This window comes from Schistocerca americana, chromosome 11, assembly GCF_021461395.2.
Source record: "Schistocerca americana isolate TAMUIC-IGC-003095 chromosome 11, iqSchAmer2.1, whole genome shotgun sequence".
Taxonomy (NCBI): Eukaryota; Metazoa; Arthropoda; class Insecta; order Orthoptera; family Acrididae; genus Schistocerca; species Schistocerca americana.
In genome coordinates, this window is record NC_060129.1 from 144,112,799 (window position 1) to 144,128,632 (window position 15,834).

Genomic DNA, 15,834 nt, shown 5'->3' on the forward strand with positions numbered 1-15,834 from the left:
TTTCAGTGAACATAGAATTTTATTGTGCTGAACTGCTCCTCTCATATCACCTCCACTATCTGGTATGCAAAATGCAAATAACAGCTGCCTATTGATATGAGAGTGCTGCCGCTTGTGGATATTATACATAAAAACTTGCCCTTTTCAAATGTTATGGTACAGATAGGGAACTTATAACGGAAGCTAGGGCAAAAATCAACCTGTTTTTATTAACCAGCCCTCATATTCGCATAAAAAACTAGCACACATTTCATGTCTGAAAATGAATTTAACATTGACCTCTACAGACTTGAAAAATTCTAGTCTCCCTCAGCTGTTGGCGCAATTCCTTGGTAGTTTACAGTGATCCAGGCATGAGTACAGGCATTGTTTAACAAAGTAACTGCATTGCTTAGAATTACAAGTGTAGTAGTTCTCCAGTAAAGGTTACAGAATTAGATTTTTAAATCATTAAAATCACTTCATAATAATAAACATGCTGAAATAATACTGTTATCATTGCCAAAACATTCAAAATACCTTTCCACAGTAATAAATTTACAAAACATTATAACTTTTTAAATATAAATTTTATTTTGGTGTTTACATAAGTCCTGCACTTTTACATAAAGCTGAATAATATCTAAAATTAGATTTTGATGTCTAAATTTTCTAAGTCTGAGTTTCAGCTCTTGCTTACCTTCCTTGTGCATGATTTTGAGTGGATACTATATTTCATGACAATTAACCATAATTCATCATTATTGTACTCAGAGTATCATTATTCCTTGAATTTAGATAAAAAATTATATTTTAGTGTGTGCTTATTAAGCTGCTGCACTTCACATATGCGTTACAAAGTGATATCACACAGTCCACTTGTACTTGTTTTCGTTAAGTCAGCTAATTCTGTTACTTTCCAATAATTAACAGAGGAGTTTGACGAAAAAAACTGGCACATCATGCAAAATGTGTGCTTAAACATAAATGCGGGTGCTAGGCAGGCCTGCTGGTTTTGTCCTCATATTTGACCACAAATGGCACCTGTGCTATGTTTTCAATACATTACAAGTGTCAGTCCTTGTCAGAACAGCTTGTTCTGTGTAGTTGTTAGTTCATTACATAACAGATAAGTGAACTGAAATGTTGGTTAACCATGGTTAGTTTTCAGTGTTTCAAGAGTCACCTAGCAAATATTTATACCACTTACAGCAGAAGCTAAGTCACAATGTGGCCACAAATGTGTGCAGTGTGTCCATCATGTGGACACTCATTGAAGAGAACTGTGATGAAAAAATAAGAGGGTGCAAAGGTCATTGCAGAACTGAGCGCCACACACACAAACCCTGCCAGCACCAAAGCAACACCAAGGGAGCTCCATAAGCAGAGAACCACATGTTATGTTGCAGTTCCAGAACCACTCATCAGTGATGGAAATGCCCTTAACAGGAAAACACAGTGCCAAAGCCATAAAACCTGAATGATGGAGTAGTGGAAGAATGATGGAGTAGTGGAATAAAGTACGGGGTGGCACAAAAAGAATGCATGGATTTGAAACTAGTGTAACTGGCTCTATTTTCATCACATACAAAATGTACTCACATCACTACAATTGGTAATGTAACCAATCTATAAATTGTCACGTTTTTCATGTTGTAAAAACGTCAGGCAGATACCGGCCTTCTTTATAAATACACATTAAAAGTCTTTCTTCGAAGCTCACCATCAATTTCATCAACATGTAGTGAAACTGCAGGAGTTTCTTAACGTATTGCAACTTTCACGTCATTGAGTGTATGAGGTTTGTTACAGTACACTTTACTTTTTAGGTAACCCATAAGAATAAGTCACAAACTGACAAATCTGGCGAGCGTGGTGGCTCACTAAACATGAGACCTCATGTTGGGGAAACATTTCTTGAAAAACTACGAAAGGGATCATTAGCCATGGGGGGTGTTGTTGGAACCACATGTCTGCCATGTTCATCCCTATACTGTCCTGTTGTGGATGCATGAAATTGTGTATCATTGCAACTTAATGTACAGCATTCACTGTTACACTAACACAACTTTCTTCACAAAAATAAAGCTCAACTATTCCCACTTTGGACACTTCACATGCTGCACACTGACTTTCGATGCACGTCTTGTGGGTTGTCTGCTGCCCAGTAGTGACAGTTTCGTGTGTTTACATAACTGTCTGTGAAATTGCACTTCATCGCTTATCATCAACACATCATCATGAGCAGCAAGTACATAAAGCGTTCTCTCACAAAACTGTCTCTGTTCATCATAATCAAGATCATGAATCTTCTGCACCATCATAATTTTCTAAGGATGAAAACATAACTCATCCTTCAGGATGTGCTGTAGCAAGCGACGAGAAAAGCCCAGAGTTGAAGTGCGGCATCTAATAGAGTAGCAAGGACTCGGAAGAACAGATTCTCTACTCTATCGACTTTTCCTGCACGTACACCATGTGGGAACGACCAGGTAATGTCTGATTCAAGAATGACTTGGTTGTGCAACAAGAGGCAACCCAGTGCAACATTCTGCTGTAATCAGGTTTTCAACCATTTATCAGAACATTGAAATGTGTATGGAAAAGTCGTTGAACTGTCATCAAGGAGTCATTACTTTTTAAAAAATGTTCAGTAGCGAAAATGCTATGATGCATGGTCCACTGCACCATTACTACTGACACTGAATGCTCTAACCTACAAAACAACTGGTCCCCCACCTCTGTCATTCTGCTCACACACTACACAAGCCAAATCCACTTTTTGTGTCATTAGTTGGATGAGTCTTGTTTCACACTGTTTACAACTTCTAGCCAAGTTTCCACCCAAGAGTGAAACATGCAGGTTCTGTGTTTATTTGTTTACATCATACTCTATTATTTATTTTTAATGCTACACGTATGTGTGCGTCTGTGTGCGCGGGCATGGCCGCACGCGCGCGCGTGTGCGTGTTGTATGATGATGATTCTGATGATGATGTTACGAGAAGAGAGAGGATAAAACACATTGCCAGAACAGAGTCTAGTACTCACAGATAGCACAAAGGGCACTGTCAAACTTGACATCCCCATCTGATGGGTGGTTCACTATCATAGTGTCACATGAGACACTGCAGATAGTTTTGGTATTTGACCCTAGCCACTGGCACAAATTCTGGTGATCAAGAACTTAACACCACTACCTCTTCTTCCCTTGCTGTCCAAATACTGGGAGTGAAAAGTTTTTCCACAATCAGGATTTGAACCAGCTTACCCCCAGGTTGAGGAATCACCGCAAAAGAGTGCGTTAGAGACCTTGACCATGAGGGTGGGCACATGGAGGGGGTTTGGTGATGATTTGAGCAACTATATAGTGGTGTTCCATTGTGGTGACTTCTTTCATTCAACCCCACTGACTACAGCCAATGATGCGCTGCACCTGCCAGACATCAGCAGCTCCTGTCAGTTAATGTACCACAGCTTTTCTCCAGCATCTGTACTAATAACTTTTGCTGCAGGTAGCTTTTTGACCTCGACCTGGAGCCATGCACTCTTAACTGTCTTTGTTCCCACTTCTATAAGGAAATGTCTCCCAGCAGCACTCACAACAACTCTGCCTGCACAATGACACGTGGTTTACCTTAGCCATCATGCCTCAATGGCGTTAGCTTCAATGGTAAAGCTTGATATTGAGAGTCAGTTATCATAGTTACTCGAAGCCCAGCAAGCGGAAGTAATTCTACAATCACGCTGTTTGAGTTATGATCTTTTGGAAGGTTCAGTACTAGAAAAATGTAACACCAGATACCTGGCACATCCTTCCAGTATTGGTGCTGGAGTACTAAGCATGTGAAGTGATTATTAGTGCAGTGATGTGATACTGAGTGCTGGAAGTACTAGTTGACCTATTTTACAATTCACGCACCTGGATGTTTTGGCACCCTTTCACCAACAAGTGTGCCCAAAGACAAATTCCTTTCTGACTGTGCTGGTTCCCTTCACTGCCAGACAAATTCATTCTTTAGTTTTAATTTTGTTTTGTATAGTAACCAAAATATCTCTCCTTTGTTTGTGTGAGTCGTGTGTAAGGAATGAACACTAGCGAGTGCATCTCTCATCTGTCCCTGGCATACCAGGTCCCACGCATGAGCTCAAGTTAATATTTTTAGAAACTGTAAGATACTGAACATTGCCTCAGTGATATCTTATGTGGTCATTTAAATTAGCAATCGGTTCATGTATGTTGTAATAGTTAGATCCCTGGACTAAAGACAGGATTATTTTCATAAAAATCAACCCCAAGTTTCATTTCACTGGCTGTGACCTTTCCCCCTTTCCTCACAAACTACTCCCAATCCAGGGCCTGTCACTCCCATTCTAATTACCAGTGCCAACAACTCGACCATTACTACTTATGACGTACGTACCTGGTCGCTCAACTTCTGCCTTCATCTTGAACTCCTGTGGAACTTCATAGTAGCAAAGATGTTGTGGACCCCATTCTGGGCACCGATTTTCTTGGCCATTACTGTCTACTGGCCAACATAGCAAAGTGTTATTTAGTTGACAGCACCTTCGGCAGGTCCATCTGCTGCAGTGCCCATTCTGTTATATGTTTCGCTGTGATGCACCTGGCATATTCAGACCCATATGCTGAGCTTCTTGCAAAATTGCACAGAATGAGTTTGAAGAGCAGCTCATCAACAGCATGCTTTGCCCTTCCAAAAGCCATTTGGCCTGAGCGGTTCCTGGTGCCTGTGTGGCAGTTATCATAAGCTCAACATCTGCACCATTCCACTCCTATGCAGCACCTTGGAAGCAACTACCTTCAGTAAGATAAACTGCGTCAAAAACTGCATCCAAGGCCCGGTCGCCTCAGAGGACATTGAACTAATAACCATAATTGTGCCTCTTGACCTGTTCAATAGCACAGTTGACATTCATCCTCTGCAGTACTGTACAAACTTGGCAGCAATTTTTAGACAACATCTTGTGCGGTGCACTAGATCCTTTTGTATACTTAGATGATATATTCATCTACCCCACGCCAGCCGGTGTGGCCGAGTGGTTCTAGGCGCTTCAGTCTGGAACCGCGCGACTGCTACGGTCGCAGGTTCGAATCCTGCTTTGGCCATAGATGTGTGTGATGTCCTTAGGTTAGTTAGGTTTAAGTAGTTCTAAGTTCTAGGGGACTGATGACCTCTGATGTTAAGTCCCATAGTGCTCAGAGCCATTAGCCATCTACCGCAGAGACAGCAAGAACACTGCCAACAAGCCCATGAAGTTTTTCTCACCAACAGAAAGCAGTGGTAGTAGCCAACACTAAAAAATGTGTTTTTGGGGCAAACGAGGTTGAATTTCTCATACAAGTAGTCTCAACTGCTGTTTCCCACCTCTCCCCAAGAAAGTACAGGCAGTAGCGAACTTCCCACAGCCTACCACTTACAAAGGACTCTGGTGTTTAATCAGAATGGTCAGCTTTTTCTGACACCACTTCAAGGATGCCACCAGTACTAAAGAGCCTCTTAGTAATGCACTTCATACTGATAAGAAGAAAAGTCATAAAGCAGTCTCTTGGACACAGGGCATGATCAAGAGCTTTGAAAAGACAAAATAGGACCTAACCAATGCCACAGTTTGTCCCACCCACCCTCCTGGCAATTATTGTAGATAAAAGGCAAAGTGTTATTCAAGTCATCCTCCAGTAACACATGGGCAACATCTGGAAGCTCTTCCAAGATTTCTGATGCACAACGCTGGTGGGCTGCACACAGATAAAAGTTTCTTGCTGTCTATGAAACCATTTAGTATTTCCAACTCTCAGTTGAGGGATGCATCTTTACGGTCTGTAATGATCAGTGCTAACTCACCATCAGCTTTTGTAGGAAAGATTTAAATCAGGTCTCCCCCAACACTTTAGACTACAAGTGTACATTGAGCAATTCCCTACAGAAATCTGGCTTGTCACCAGCGTCAATAATATTGTGGCAGATTGCCTTAGCCATTCCTGCACCACCACCGAGCCACTAAATTACAGTGCTCTAGCTATCACCCAAGACGATTACACAGACTTAAACTGGTCCCCTCAGGACTCATCAACGTCCATTTACTTCCTGTGGTAAGCTCTGAGTGTAAAATATGATGGAATATGCTCAAAGATCTATCACAGCCCAAAAGGTCTATCAGCCCCCTTCCTTCTTGTACCTTTCCATTCTCATGATCTCAGACTCCCTGGGGGCCATGCATCTGTAGCTCTGATGAAACAGAGCTTTGTCTGGCCAGGCATTAGTGCAAATGCAGCAACTGGGCAAGAGACACCAGTGGTGTCAGGTATCCAGAGTGTTCAGGAAGCCAATGTTAGTTTACAGGAAGAGGGCAGGTGGGAAAAATTGACTTAGGGTTATTCTTACACCTGAAATATTTTGACTAACGAATCTCATGTGAAGCAATTACTTTCTCTATTTGGTGACATTGTGTCATAAAATTTGCAAATAACTTGGCTGAACTTTTCGCTGTCAGCTAAGAAAAAGTTCTTTAAATACACATGATTGCTTTCATGTTTTTCCTTCTTAAATGTCAGTAGGGGCTCCTGCATATAGAGAGTTTGTTTTTCATGTGTTAATTGTATGTTTCAATGTATTAAAGTTCGTTATAAGCAGCTTTCTGAGGTGAAAGTAACTCACTGTTTGTAATGAATTCTGACAAAATATGAGAGTGAATTAGTTTTTAGGTGGAATTTAGAAAGTTTTAATGGCAAGTAAATGAACACTTTGACGAAGGGACACTGTTATCTGTTTGTATCTTCTACACTGACTTTTGGATTTTTATGTGTTATGGAAGGGAGGTATTTGATTTGTCATTGGACAGATGGGTATTCAAAACTGCTCACAGATTCACTTCCATGACATTTTCCTTCATTTGGCATGTGTATTTATGGTAAAGTGTAATAATCTTGATGTTTTGTGCAGGAGTCTTCCTCCAGAAGAGAAAGGAAGGAAGCTGATTGAGTCAGCTCGGGCGGGTGCAGTGCAAGAGCTGCAGGCACTGGTGGCAGCAGGGGCAGACGTGAATGCTTGGGATGAGGAGAAGAGGACTGCCCTGCAGTGGGCAGGAATGGGTGGACACGTAGAGGCGGTGAGGTCTCTACTGGAGAGTGGTGCCGAGGTAGGGATCAGGAATATAAGGCAGAACACGCCTCTTCATGCAGTTGCAGTTGCTGGCCATGCAGCTGTGATTAGGCTACTGACATCATATTCTGCAGACCCTAACGCCAGGGGTAATTTGGGGAGGACACCGCTGCACTGGGCAGCATACTGTGGTCATATTGAGGCAGCAGCTGCATTGCTGGAGGCAGGAGCCAACAAATGGGCCAGGGATGACAGTGGAGCCATCCCTCGTCATCTAGCCAGTGAGAATGGCCACCAGCAAATTGTTGATTTGCTGACATGAAGCTTGAAGTCTCACGGACATCTGCAGTAAAACAAGTAAAACTTTGCTGTATATCTTATCATTATTTTTAATATACAGAATAAAAGAAATTGATCATCATTCATTTCTACCCGCCATTATGTAGTACGTATAAGTGCACTGGTAACACCTCTATGGGCTTGACAACAGGAAACATCTCTATCTAATGTAAGTAACCTTCCTTTTGATAAAGCAGTCTGAACTACACCCAATGACAAACCTTTACAGAACTCAAAATTTGAAAACACTCGCTTCATTACCAATAAATTCCAGTTTTCTGTCCTCCCAGTGTGCGATGTCAAACAACTCACTGTAATCCAGCCATATGGTATCTTTGACAACTGCCAATATTTTGACAGATACACACCCAATTGTTTTCAACATACAAATGGCAATATATCAGAGATTCTCAAAGAAGTTAATCTAGCTGTATCCCCATAAGTTGTTTGACCAGACCTCTACATAATTTGGTTACTGACAGGTAGAGGTCGGAACATGTTAAACTAGTGTAAACTGCATCATACCCAGATTACTGCCACGTAAGCTATATAGTTGGAATGCATCTGCACGGACTAAATTTACTTATCTCTACAATGCAGATGGTGCAATAATTTCTGTATCTAATTATAATACTACATTACTTGCAATATTAAACTCACACCTTATTCTTATTGTATGGAATCATATAACCAGTGTACATTTCATAAAGGAGAAGTGGGCAATAACGTAAAATTGAAAGATCCTCACATGGGTGCAAAGTTACTATTATGAAAACATATTAATATCTGTCAGGTAATTATACCAATCTCATGTTACAGAATGTAACAGCAAATGTTCCCACTTTCCACATTTTCCTTACTTAGATCTTCAGTGAATTTCCCTCAGCCTGGTGTCATGTCAGTACTGTACCTGAGGATCCACCATGCAACCTGAATAGCAACCCTAGCTGGGCAGGCGGTATTGCTAATGGCACCCTCACTGCCCCAGCTGGCAGTTTGCCCAATTAGGGCTCAGATGAAATGTACATCTGATGGGAGGATTACAAAACTACATATGTCACAAGAGACATGAATGGTCATCGACTCTGAAGGAATAAAAACCAATAATGCTTGTAATATTTTAGAAGATTACTATGCACATAGACAGAAATTCGTAATTATCTAAAACAGATAAGATAACAATAGAACATCAAGTGATGTGGTGCAGTGGTTAGCACTCTGGACTTCAAAACCGCATCCAGCCATCGTGATTAGATTTTCTGGGATATCCTTAAATTGCTTCAGGAAATGCCAACTTCCTTCCCCATCCTTTCCTAATCCGATGGGAGCAATGACTTTGCTGTTTGATTCCCTCTCCCAAATCAATCAACCAACCAACAACAATAGAACCTTGTCTCTCTTGGAGATTGCCACTGACTACCAAATAGTAACCACAGCCCATATTACAACCTGCAACGTAGCTCTCATGGAAAGTTAAGAAATTTAGTATCTGAATTTTGGGATAGTTAAACAGTCTACAATGGAGTATAACCTAAAGATTGATTTTAAAATGAAATTTTCACTCTGCACTCTGTTATATGAAACTCACTGACAAATTGAAACTGTGTGTCAGACTGACATACGAACTCAGAGCCTTTGCCTTTGGGTAAGAGGTGAGCTGCCCAAGCACGACTCATGGCCTGCCCTCACAGCTTTAGTTCTGCCAGTTTCTTAGGAGAGCTTCTGTGAGGTTTGGAAGGTAGGAGACTAGGTACTGGCAAAAGTAAAACAGTGAGGACGAGTTATGAGTCCTGTTTGCGCACCGCAGTCAGTGCAGCACTTGTCCATGAAATGCAAATATCCCAAATTCAAGTCTGCCTGGCACACAGTTTTAATCTACCATTAAGTTTCAAGACCGATTTGTTTACCATAAAACATTTTGAGAAGTGGCCAGAAGCAGTAATACACAGGGAAATAAAAGATTGTACTTGCAAGGAATAAAATCTCTATCTTCATAATATTGTCATGAATACATTTCTTCATCAAAATACAATTGTCCAAAAAACTGAAACTGTGCTTGAGTCAGGACAGGGATTTACACTCGCGAGCGCAACAATTTCTTAATTCTGCACACGAAATGTGGCACACATCAGGCAGAATCAAGCAGGTGAGGCGGTAGTGAAAATCATAGATGCATAGTAAATAAAATTTTGCTTCTCTGGCCCATAAATCAACTTAATAATTCTAACTGAACAGAGGTCTGAACGTGTGAAAAGTGACTTACTGTAAGCATTGGTCAGCAGCAATGTAGATATCTTTGCTGACTGATATTATACAGTTTCTCCGAGTTTAACTGAATGTTAAAGCAAAATATATTTTTCTCAATTTTTGTAAAAGATAAGCTATTCTGTATTGATGCTCGTAATGGCAGCTGCAGACAATGAGCCTTTCTTACTTCAGTGCCTCAATAAAGCTGCACTACTAATGTCATTCACACAGTAAGTCATCAGCCAGTTTGAGGTCTTCATGAGAAGTTTTCATTCAAAAGTGGTTGCACAGTAGTTTTAGTACAGATGATTTGGGTTATTTATGGGCAATATACACTTGGTACATCGTTATGACAGCAGTGGGTAATTCTTATGGCATCAGCTATTTTGTGCTCTGAAGCTTCAACAAAGAAACAAAATAGGACATTAAATATAATTTTGACATGTGTTGATATAATCATTGAAAGAGCATCTTGAACAGAAGGGCCACATCTATGACAACCAGCAAGGATTCTGAATTCATCAAGCATGTATATTCCATCTCATGCTTTTTTCATATGAAAAGCCATTAGTCAGGGCAGCCATGTGGATGCAGTATTTCTTAACTTGACTTCTAAAAAGGGTGAAGGGTTTGACTCACTGACATTAAATGTAATTTGTGACTGTAATGAGGCTTTCTGCATCAGGAAGAAGCAGCATCTTACCTTGGATGGAGGATCATCAAAAGAAGTTGGTGTACACCGTGCAAGTCTGTCTGTACCCTTGGTGTTCATATTATATATTAATGACCTGGCAGGCAATAAAAAGAATGTGAGCATTTTTGTCGATGAGTTACCTGTATAGAAGTGCTGTGTGATAAAAAACACCCACAATTATTCATATCTTAATAAGAATTAAAAGTGGTGCAGAGATTGACAGTCATGTTAAATGATGAGAAATGCTGTGCACTTCGCAAAATGTTTAACGTAGTATCCTATTTGAATCGGTTAGTGTCAACTGAAATCAGTCAACTCACAGAAATACCTAGGTGTAACTGTTTGTGGGGATGTAAAATGGAATGATGGTATATGCTCAGTTGTAGATAAAGAGGGTGGCAGACTTTGGTTCATATGTAGGATCTGGGGAAAGTGTTTATACCTGTTTTGCATATTTTTTGGAATATTGCTATGTTGTTAACAACACATGAAATAGACTTAATGAGGTATATTAAACATTTAGAAAAAAAGGGCAGGGTAAATAGTCACAGGTTTGTTTGTTCTGCAAGAAAGTGTCACAAGAATGCTAAAAAAAAGAACCTGAAATGACAGATGCCTGAAGATATACAAATATCTTTCAAAAGAAAATTTAAAAAAATTGAAAACTGACATTGAATGAGCATTATGGGAATATAGTACGAACCGCTACATAAGAGACAAGATTAGAATAATTACAGCATACATAGAGAGAATAATGGTCATTCTTCTCTCTCTCCTCTGCATTTAGTACAAAGCAAGGCATCCTTTGCCATTTACTTCAGTGTTTTACAGAGTTTGGTTGTTGATACAGAAATGTTCAAAAGCACACCTGAGCAGTGTACAGTAAATGACAGTGTACTTGATGTTAACATTGATTCATTTGTTTCTCAAATGGAAAAAATATTAACTGTATTGCCTCCGTATGAGGCATACTGTCCCTTTCATTATTGTCGACGTCCCAGTGCAGGAAAACTAAACAGCCAACAAAAATGTAGAACAGTTTACTTTCAATAACTTTGTTCTGCATTTATCCAGCAGGATTTTGTGAGAAGATTGTCTTTCTTCGAAATAGTCTCATTTAAGTTATCTCACAATGCTAGTTACACTTTCCACTACAAAATATTGTGCCGCTAAAGTCACTGGAACAAGTCTTAAAACTTATTCAATGTCTTGCATCATGCCAACAAAACATCTGTGCACTTGAGTAGTTCGCATGGTCCGCTGTATGTCAACTACTGAACAGATGCACTGCACTTCCAGCTAATCTTCCCAATAAATGTGAATATCCCATGCTGTTTAGATGCTGAATCACTAGGTAACAGATAGCCTGACACTAACCTGCATACTCACAATGCTACCGTAATATTGACAGTTGTTAATGTGCAAGGTAGGAACTAAAGACATCAAAAAATGGAAGAAATATGCTAAACAATGGCACAGAGGATAGAAAAGAAAACATTTGGTGTGCCATTGTCAAAGGGAGATGTATGAGTGTTAACATGGGGCTTCCTTATGCTTTCTCTACTTGCGTTCACATGCCCTTGTATGTTCCACAAGTCCCTCCATGGTCTTGGGTGACATACACTGTAGCTCAGTCAAAAAAAGGTGTAGAAAACACTGTGTAAAGTTGACCATTGGTCTACTCCAAGTTTGTTCTGTTCATCAAATCCAGGTTCACTAGCCAACTGAAGTAAGTACTTTGAAAAGTAGCTGTAATATATTTTCACACAATTTCCCAACTGGTGCCACCATGTCCGTGCTGAAAGGTATGTACACTTTTATAATTCTCACTCCACGTACAAATGTTCGTTTAACACCTACAATGGAACACCCACCTTAAAGGCAGCTATATTCACTTTTGTTCCACTAGAGACACCGAAAAATGCGCTACAATTCTATCCAGCCAAAGAGGGTCTCATTTGAAATTTAGTCATAGTGTAGTGAAGGTCACGTGCTTCGTCATGCCAATTTACTGAACAAAACTTGCTTCCATTCCAGACCCACACCACCTTTCAGATGGATGGTGGAGGTAAGAGCACGTATTCACCTGCCTTACAGATTGATGTTCCTGAACTCGCATTATTGTGCCTCACAAGCAGATAATCCAACACATTCTTTGTAAGTTCTTTTACGTGACATTTTAAGTTACTTGAATTCACTAAAGCTTAAGTTATGTCTTAGTGAGTTTGCTTAGAGAAATTGGGAGTGAGTAACTATGCTCATAAAAATCGCAGCTACAATGTTATTTACTTTTAAGTATGGTTTGAGTTCGTTTTAGTGTCGTTTTGTGTCTTTGTAAACTACTACGCCCTCGAAATACATTTTCTGTACATAGTTGTGTACTTTACACAGTAGCAATTTTTATTTAATTCATTATGTTACATTAATTTTTAGCTTTGTTTCTTGGTTGTTCGCTGATTTGTGAAGATAGATTGCTACCCTTTTTACAACTATTTTCATTAATTATATTCGGCAAGGAAGTCCTAGCCTATGTTGATCTCTAAGTCAGGCTGGTTTTTTAGGGTGCAATAGCTGGAAATATGCATTCAAATGCGTCTAACATGTGAAGCAGATAAATTATCCAGATGACAGAGATGTTTTTGGAAGACTCTGACTCTGAAGTTGACTCCTGTGATTCAGATGCACCTGACGAAAACAATGTCACTTATAGAACACAACACAGGCTAAGACATGTACGAAAATGAGTATTTAGTATGAAAAGAATGCCACCATTTGAAAATGCCAGCAGTCTCAATTCTGATGATAGTGTGCCAGATACGATAATCATGGAACGTAATCCTTTGAATTCACCAAATGTTGCAAATTCCTCTGATACTTTATCTTAGGGCATTGAAGTGGATCTGTCGGTTGTTCCTGTATACCGAAAATATGTGAAGACTGGTAAAACTGCTTGAGAATGTAGTAATAAAGTAATAGACGAAATCGATACAAGTAACACGAATCTGGTTTTATTCGTAATACTCTGAACAATATCAGAAATAAGCTTCTCATGATTTCACACGTAACAAGACAAAAGAATCATACAGAAGGTGCAAGATAAGCGATACACAGGTCAACTGACGTGAGCAGAAAAAAGTAAAAGAACATAGTGTGTGTATATAGGGGTTAGTCCCCAGTAGACAGCACAGCGGAGACTGTGCCACGTGCATGTCTCCTACAGTCGGCCTCTGGTGGCTGGCCCATGGTATTGCTATTGGCGCTTGATTTAAGTACCCACACACACACAGACACACACACACACACACACACACACACACACAGTGACTCTACACTTGGTACACTCAACTTCACACACACTAGCAGCGGGGTATAGCACACATCTCCATGATGTGAGAGGGTGCCCACACAACAGAGGAGATGCCAGAGACCTGATGAGAGACACATCCATTGGATCTGAAGTTGCAACAGTCAGTTCCAACAGCAGGAGCAGAAAAATGTGCCAAGCAGGCACAAGATGATAGGACCACAACGCGTGGAGGCATGTCCAAGGGTAGTGGGCCTGCCACCGCCGAATGACAGCACTGCGGAGGAGGCTGCCATTACCCAGTGCAGGTCTCAGTGCACGGAAGTCTTGGCTGAACCCACTGGCAATGATGGCTGAGGCAAGGGGGCTGGTGGAGGTGGCCCAACTGGAACAGCAGGTGGCAACAATGGACTCGAAACTGGAACCTCAGGACGCCCCATGTCGGGGACAGCTGATATTACATGGGTGCCTCCACAGCAGGTGACGGGTTCGAGCTGGGGTGGGGTGGCGGGTGGGGGGTCAGAACAGGCTGCAGCGATGGAGGCAACATCCACAAACTGATAACTTCTGATGGCGACCAGGGCCACAACTGATCAAAGAGGCATGCCACCAGCCTTTCAGCTATGTGGACGTCAGAAAAAAGGCATCAGACTGCTCAGCTTCCCTATAGGCATGAAGTATTAGGTGCTCAGAAGACTGAGAAGGGCACCAACTGGTGAAAAAAATGGTTCAAATGGCTCTGAGCACTATGGGACTTAACTGCTGCGGTCATCAGCCCTCTAGAACTTAGAACTACTTAAACCTAACTAAGAACATCACACACATCCATGCCCGAGGCAGGATCCAAACCTGCGACCGTAGCAGTTGCGTGGTTCCAGACTGTAGCACCTAGAACCGCTCGGCCACACCGGCCGGCCATCTGGTGAAGATTCCACACAAACTTTTTCATTTGGCCCTTGAACGCACACACTAGTCATTTCACCTCACAGTTTGATCAAGAGCGGGATGGTGCAGCCATAATATTCCAAGATTCTACTCCAGGCAGGTGTAAAATAAACGTGCGCAACGAAAAATAATAAACTCTAAAATGAAGATTTGGCCCTGTCTCACTACTCCCTGAATCAGATCTCAGGATCTCTTAATGGACTTTAACATATAAGTTACAACCTAAACATAAATGATGAAGGCAACTAATCCTACAAAATGGTAAACGTTGTCCCTGCTTATATATTTATTGTAGCTTAAAAAAACCTTTATATTACAAAGTTTACATTTCCTAAGCAAAATTACTAATCAATTGCCAAACTTTGCCCCTTATTATGATGTGCGGTCTAATATCAATAACACAAAATGACTGACATCATCCACATACCGAACACTGGAAGACACTACTTTCAAAGATGATCTATGGTGGTGTGGAATATCAGTGGAAAAATAAGCTGAAGAAATTTGCGATATCACCGGCTGCATCCGGTGCATCAAAGTGATGGTTCTCGTACTTGTCTGCTGTGTTAGAAGAACTCCAGCCACAAATAAACTCTTTCAAGTAATAGGACGGCAGAAGGCTATACTATAATACTGTCTTCTCCTCTCTGTGTTCTACAAACAAGAAGCACCAACTCGCAGCCCCAAACACAGAGTTCAGATAATGTCTCAACATAAGTATAGGCAGAGGAAGTGCATTCAATTACTGAATGCTGCATACTCAACTACGACTTCCAACCCAGAGGTGAAGTCTACAATCGTATAGGTTCCCAACAGTACAGTGCTTAACTGTTATAACTATAAACAATACAGGAAACAGGAAGTCTGTCTGTATCAACAAAGCTGATACCGAGTGACCGTCACGCACGGACATTCAGAACGGAAGACCATGTCTCTCTACTGCTGGCTCCCCAGCAAAGCTCAGCTCCCCACCATTGTTATTCCGAAAACGAATCATATTCCCGAAACCACGGAATATTCTCCCGCTCTACAGATTCTTCCAAACGCCGACCAAACATATTTTAGTCTTTTGTCGTCCAGCGCTGAAAGTTTGCCAGGAAAAACCTATACTCGTACAATGGCATGCTTCTGAGTAAAAATCCTTGGAAATAACCCATCTGTGTGGTTTCCGAGGTGCCGCTTCTTCATTCCTCTCACCTGGG

General features: G+C 40.9%; 1 protein-coding gene across 1 annotated transcript in view; it reads left to right on the plus strand.

Moving 5' to 3' along the window:
• The window catches only part of LOC124553737 (ankyrin-1-like), a 98,531-nt gene extending 85,916 nt beyond the window's left edge, over window positions 1-12,615 (plus strand). Inside the window, exons 4-5 of the mRNA XM_047127668.1 lie at window positions 6,945-7,460; window positions 12,421-12,615. Of these exons, the coding sequence (XP_046983624.1) occupies window positions 6,945-7,425 (481 nt within the window). The 3' untranslated portion in view covers window positions 7,426-7,460; window positions 12,421-12,615. The remainder of the gene's footprint in view (window positions 1-6,944; window positions 7,461-12,420) is intronic.
• Window positions 12,616-15,834: the final 3,219 nt, after the last annotated feature.